The 6,767-nt window shown below is 41.6% G+C and overlaps 1 protein-coding gene across 2 annotated transcripts in view; it reads left to right on the plus strand.

Annotated features, from left to right (window-relative positions):
• The window catches only part of Nlg3 (Neuroligin 3), a 372,568-nt gene extending 367,077 nt beyond the window's left edge, over positions 1–5,491 (plus strand). For both annotated transcript variants that reach the window (XM_076765898.1, XM_076765899.1), the window contains exons 10-11: positions 2,474–2,604; positions 3,042–5,491. In XM_076765898.1, coding sequence (XP_076622013.1) covers positions 2,474–2,604; positions 3,042–3,617 — 707 coding nt within the window. In that variant the 3' untranslated portion in view covers positions 3,618–5,491. The remainder of the gene's footprint in view (positions 1–2,473; positions 2,605–3,041) is intronic.
• The last annotated feature ends 1,276 nt before the right edge of the window (positions 5,492–6,767 follow it).

The following is a 6,767-nucleotide window of genomic DNA, read 5'->3' on the forward strand; positions in this document are numbered from 1 at the left end:
GTAATTTATGTAAAAGTGTATTTTTCTTAATTCGACTATCGCTGTCTTCGTCTGACGCGTCGCGCCGGACCTCTCTTTCTCGTACGTGACTCGTGACCGTCTGGCCGACTGACCTACTTTCAATGTGCGCGCGCGGTCAACGGCCTTGACAAGGCCGTAGTAAACAAACGCTTCGAAGCCTTATATTTCCGGAACTAGCCACCGCATCGACTTGAAACTAAAATCGCTATATCTCCGGAATTAATAAAGCTATCGACTCGTACAAACGCTCATTTTAAAGGGCATTTCATCCTCTATCTAATGACCATATCAACTATTCCAATTTATGCTGTCTTCCATGTTTATTTTGAAGTTTACTTTGACGCTACATACCCAAAGTAGTTTCAGCAATTCCTACTGATCGTACGACTAGTGTACAATGAAACTGGATCATAAATTGTTTATTTCATTGAAAATTAATTTGAATTTATATACGGAATGTTTACGTAATTACTAACCAGTTTTTTCTAGAACTAACTACGGTATCGACTTGGAATACAATTCGTTTTCAAGGGCGTTTTATCCCCTATTCGATGAAAATTAAAGAATTTACATCAAAACACAACTTTCTATACATATAATGCACAAATTGGAAACACGTTGTCTCGTAAAAGAGAAAAAGAGACTGGTCGTTTGACCGGTCGTGGTAGGAATGGCTTAGGTTTAGCGTTAAAACGCTGCTCATTTTTCAAGTCTTGGCACGAAGAAACTCTTAAACGAAAAGTTGAAAATTCGAAACGGAACGGAGGAGGAAACTCGACCTCTGGCCCGTTTCCCGCCGTAGAAGCCACTCGTTTCTCTCGCGGGATTCGCGCAGCGTTTTGAACCGGAAACGAGAATTATTTAATCCGATTACGTCCCAAAGTGAGTATAATGAATCTAGTCCCCGGGCGCTCGCACGCACTTCGCACATGTAACTAAGAGGATCAGCGAAGATTTATTTGCATAATTCTCGTTCCCGAGGTGAAATGAGAGTGGCAGTTCGTCAGGAACAAACCCGGAGTCCCGCAGGAGTTCACTCCTGCCGCGAGACCCGCGTAGCTCTTCAAATTGCGTCGCGACTTTGAGATGAAAAGCCAACGGCGCCGCGTCACCTGCGTCCCCTTCAAACCTTCGACTCTTAGAGTTCTACGACTCCATTTATGTCGTTAAAATATACAAGAAGATGCCTCCAAAGAGAGATATACGGATATTGAAAATACGAAAGAATATAATATGCAAGGTGATTCACGTTCCTAGGTTCCATATTTTTAATAGTACACACTAGACTTTAGCTTATCGTAGGAAAATGTCTCCTTCATATTTCCCTGTTTATCCCTTTTACTATTACGTTGTTCTTCTTTTCAACTCTATTTCCGAGTTCCTCAACTTTTTCTAGTTATCCGATTCTATTGTTTAATAGTTGTTTTTCTTCCTTTCATTTTCTCCTTGATACTGGCTAGATCATTTATTATCGCTTTCATCTCTTTATTTTCCTTCCTCATTTCTTTCAGCTCTCCTTTTATATCTTTCATTTCTACCGCTACACTTTCTATTTTAGTAATTAGTCTGTTGTCGCCAAGGTAGATCCCACTTGATTATCTTTCTCTGGCCCTAGAGACATTGAGTACCGATTGATTTTTATCTACTAAAACCACTTTTCTCAGATGAATGTTTTTTGCAGTACTTGGTTTCTTATCACTTTTATTCTCGTTCCCATTTATTTTTATATTACTTTTGGTCGACCTAATACCTCAGTTTCACGCTTGTGCAATCCCTATTCGTTGCCCCTAACTGAACAAAGGAAACTAAAATGGCATTAAAATTTAAAAAAATAAAATATATCCTCGTTAACGTTCGATATATTAACAACCCCAAGAAATTTATCGAGACATTCGATTTCGTAGAAATTATCGATCCTAAACTTGTTTGTTGCGCGCCTCTCCTGTCCACGAAAATCGCAAATAAACGTCATACGCCTCGCGGCTCGTTCGTCGTCGCTGAGAAGCGATCCCTCTTAGGAGAATAGCAACGTCTCGTTGCAGACAACGCCGCGCTTAACGCGACAAGGAACGTTAGCGAAGGGACTCGTCAGGGTGAGCGGAATGACGTTGGCTGCACTGAAAGTTCGCATCGCGCTCGAGTGCAGTGCGGCTCAAACTATACCGCGTGGCGGTCGCGAGTAGAAAAGTCCCAGCAAAGCCAGCCCCGAGGGTTGACGATGCTCTCTCGCGCAACGACTCCGCAGTTTCGAACTTTGAGACGCACTGACTAACGAACCCGCCTTCTGTATGAGATTACCGCGCGACAATAATTAATTACCCCGCGAAAAGACTCCGCGGAAAGGTGGCCATTCAAGGCTGCAACGCGTGCAGTCGCGTTCCCGCTGAAAGCCAGCATTTTCTTTCGCCTGCTTCTTCCACTGACCCCGCTGAGAAGCCATCCGTGTTTCCAGAACTCAAGTCGAAGCTGAAGAACCACTACAGGGCGCACAGGCTCTCGTTTTGGCTCAACCTCGTCCCCGACCTCCACAAGCCTGGCTCGGACGAGGTTCCCAGGTCGCATCATCTTCTGGACACTGAACAGGTACGTTGTTCATTCGATATTACAGATAATAAATAATTCTCTCACGACCTGTGAATACTTGGTTATAAGAAGAGTAACTGGGTTAACGTGTTCATGAGTATTAGGACAATTAGTCAAAACGTTGTCGATCTTTGTTAGAATAGAGTGGAACAATATCTCTTCGTTTCTCGTAATGCTCCTTTAACGATGTAAAAGAAATTTTATTGCATTCTAAACTCTATTTTGAAATTTAATTTTAATAACTCTAGTCGACAATAAATTTCATTACTATTTGAACTAAAAATTGGAAGAAAGGTTCTCTAATAATCATAACAATGACAATTCAGGGTTCACAGTATAGAAAAGTAGTATATTTCTCTACAACCAAAATATTAGATTAGACAATACTGTACATTCTCAACTTAGTTTGACTAACGGTTGAATTTGTTTGTTCACAGGTGCCACCAAGGTTCATCCAAAGGATACCAACGACAACCAGGATGACAACGGCGGAAGCAACTCTCGCGGAGAAGCCAATGAACGTGTCCACGGCTATACCCAGCGAACTGGCGTTCGAGGACTCGACTGCACAACCGGAAGACGGGTTCGCGGCTTATTCCACAGCCCTGAGCGTGACGATAGCGATCGGTTGCAGCCTGTTGATCCTGAACGTGCTGATATTCGCGGGCGTCTACTATCAGAGGGACAAGAGCACGCAGCACAACTGTTCGAAGAAACGTCAGGAGAACGGACAAATGCCTAACAATATCTGCGGAGACCTGGAGACGAAGACCGCGGAGAGACATCACATCCAGCACATCCCACCGCCAGAGTTCGCCGATCTGCAGAACAACAGCTGCCACGTGCCGATGCCACCACCACCGCCAAAGAATACTAAGCCTGGAAAACCGGGACAGAACCTGATCATCAGTCCCAATCAGCTTCAGCAGGAGAGCATGGCGATGACTGGCACGGGGACTCTGAAAAAGGGACACAATCATCAGCAACAGGTCATGGACGAGCTAAGAGTCTGACTCCACGAGTACTTTGCAGGCGAAGCTGAACAGTTGTGGATGATTTATAGCCTGGACGAAAAATCGGACAAGGTGTCCCTTGAATTTCTGAAGAAATTGTTCTGCTGGCTATTGGTGATGTTCGATAAATCAATCGGAGGAGACGGTTTGAAGCAGATCGGGGGTGCGTTAGAGCGGTCGATTTAAAGCTGTCGCGAAGGGAAGACTACCGCGTTGAGGGGCGACGAACGAAACCTTAAAAATTGAGAAAGTTGTTAAAGTTTGTTAAAATATCGGCTAAAAAGTAACGATTTATCAAATTATGTTTCTTCCGCAAAAGTTGTCGAGGCGTCTTCGAACGTCGATCCTAGGATAGTGTCATCTTAATTAGAATCGTGCTGTCGATGACATAAAAAATCGTGTACACCCTTGGCGATTCTCGACGATCCCCGGTAAAGATCCTTGAAAATCCTCAGGAATGTACGATCGATTGCAACGAACGTCACCCTCCGTCGATCGATCGATCCGAATCCCTTCGTCGTGCAGAACGTTTAAGAAGCTAAAGTGATGATCAGTGTCTCGGGCATTGCAATTGTTTTCTACTTAGAACAAACATCAATGATGCGACCAACTGCCGAAAAATCGCGTGATTCTCGATATGTAATAGCGAGATGTAAATAGAAATCTCGATCTTTTGGGAAACGCAGGGCTTGTTTCCCAACGATCCCTGTTCGAGACTGCACCTTTTTTGTAAACCCTCGTGGCCCTACGAATTATTCCCTATTTTGCGTTTGATTTGAATCTAAGCTGATCCTAAATACCTCGACGCAGAACTGCTGAGGGTTACTGGGTTTGTGGACGGCGGTCATTTCGATATCAGAGAGAAAGGATCCGTGTATTGTAAGGAGAACAAAAGATCTATCCCGGGTTAAAAAGAACTTGCCACCGTCGGTAAAGCGGAACAACGAAAATGGCTGACCTACTATTCGAGATTTCTTCTACGATAGATCTTTCTTTTTCTTTACGCTGCTGACCAAATAGTTCGGGCGAGGCAGAATCTTCCGCGGCAGAATAAGTACACGGTTCGACTTCCGGTCCAGTAACTAAGACCCCCAAGAAACAAAGTATACTTTCTTCACCGATGACGCTTTCAGCGGTCTTGAACAGTTTCATTTTCGTACAGATTGGTAAAATTCTGCTGGGCCCCTCGTGGGAAAAGAACAGCCATTTTGATTCGTGATGGACGAGTCTGTTCGAAGTTCCAAGCGCTGGAAGTGACGTCTATCGCCTAAACTGCTCAATGAAAACACGGAAGGGACGAATAAACGTAACGAAATCGCGTAGAGTGTGGCAAATCCGCGATCTCGGATCCGATACCTCCGCAAAGAGGTTCATTTTTTTACCGAGAAAGGGGAGAAAGGATCGGGATCAGCGCGCGAGGTGTTTTACAGTTCAAACTAAACAACAGCATACTGCCATAGAATCTGGAGAGACATTTAACTGACAGAACGAGTAAAGTATTTGTTGCCACGGGAGCGAGAAATCGCTGTTCGCGCGTGCAAGGAGATAAAACGAAAGTGAAACCGAACGAACCCGTTGTTTTTTTGTATGATTATTCTTCTTTTTTTTTAGAGTGGTATTATTGGGGATGTGTGAACGAGGCACGGACTCTTTGACCGAGAGAGCGAGTTTAGACTGTAAATAATGAATAATTAAATTTAGTGGTTCGTCGAGTCGCTGATATTGTTGTGCCGAATGAAAATAACGGGAAATACGATTGTAACTGTACGTTAAGTAATGAAATGGCGTGTGTGACAGCGTAGAAGCACTGGACGTAATTTTAAATTTGTATATAATTGACATTACAATAAACTATGTAAACAATTACTATCAGCCACGGTGTTTACTGAAGGCTTTCGTTTACTAACTTTTGGACACTTGGACATTCAGACTTTACTCTCGATAGACTTTCTAAATTTTGGAAAAAAAAGTTTGGATACTATTGTTTTAAATATTTTAATTTTCTGAAGCGTTTTAAAGTTTCCAGGCCCGTCCTATTTTCGGACTGACTTAATAATAAGTTTTCGCTAGATTTCGTAAGAATTGTTTTACATATTTAGTCATTATCTTCAGTAACGGCATTCTTCTAAAATTTAATTCAGTTTTCCTCGTTGATTTCGATCTCCTTAAAAGCTAATTTTGTCTGCCTCTTGTTTCCACGCTTTTAAGATTTGCCATGAAACTCTTCCACTTTGCAATTCCTAAGAGACGTTATTTATTTTACTATCGCGATATTATCGAGTTAAAAGAAAATGCTTCCCTGTGCAGATAAGAGGTTTATGAAAATCTTGATTCAACGAAATGGGGTAGACGTTGAGAGTTTGTCAAAGGATCTAGGTAAGTAGGTTATAACAGCAATCTTCTATTTCATCCTGTTAAATTACTAATCTCCCATAAATTGCTTTTCCGAAGATTAACTATAGTAATCTAGATTAGGGGTTCTTAACCTATTTACGCGTACCACAAAAATTAATATTCCTCGACATCACTCATCAATACATATTTGTGTTCAGAGAAGACTAACGATACTTAGTAAGAATCTTTGAACCGTTCAGAAAATAGTTTAAATAAAATATCAGTTCTGGAGTTTACGTTTCTCTTTTTTTGCCATTAGAAGAGATTACGTAAAGTAGAGTTATGCAATATTTTTCGTCGTTCCTTGTAACTTAGTTTTTTTATTGCTAATATTTTTTAAACTTACCCGATTGTTCGCTCCACTCAACCTACTACTATTGTTCACCGCGGAAAAAGTTCCAAACAAAAAGTCTCGGACTGATTATATTCCCGTTTCGATTCAAATTGCGGTCGAAACGAAGAGGAAAACTAAAGTTAAAACGATCGTGTTCGCGGAACTTCTCGTTACCTATTAATTTCGGAGATTTCAATGCCGAATTCATCGAAATTTCAATGCTCCATTTTGAAGTTGAATTTTTAAACTGAGCAAAATTTCAGCTGCTCTTCGATACGCAGTTTAGGGTAGATTTAATTCAAACAAGAATGATTTATTAAAACCAAAGTGTTAGATTATTTTAATAGACAAAAATTTGAAAAGAAGATCCCTGTCCGTAATTTCAATGGTTTCGAAAAAATGATTGGAAGCTCACTTTCGTC

The sequence above is a fragment of the Colletes latitarsis genome, chromosome 5, assembly GCF_051014445.1.
Source record: "Colletes latitarsis isolate SP2378_abdomen chromosome 5, iyColLati1, whole genome shotgun sequence".
Lineage (NCBI taxonomy): Eukaryota > Metazoa > Arthropoda > Insecta > Hymenoptera > Colletidae > Colletes > Colletes latitarsis.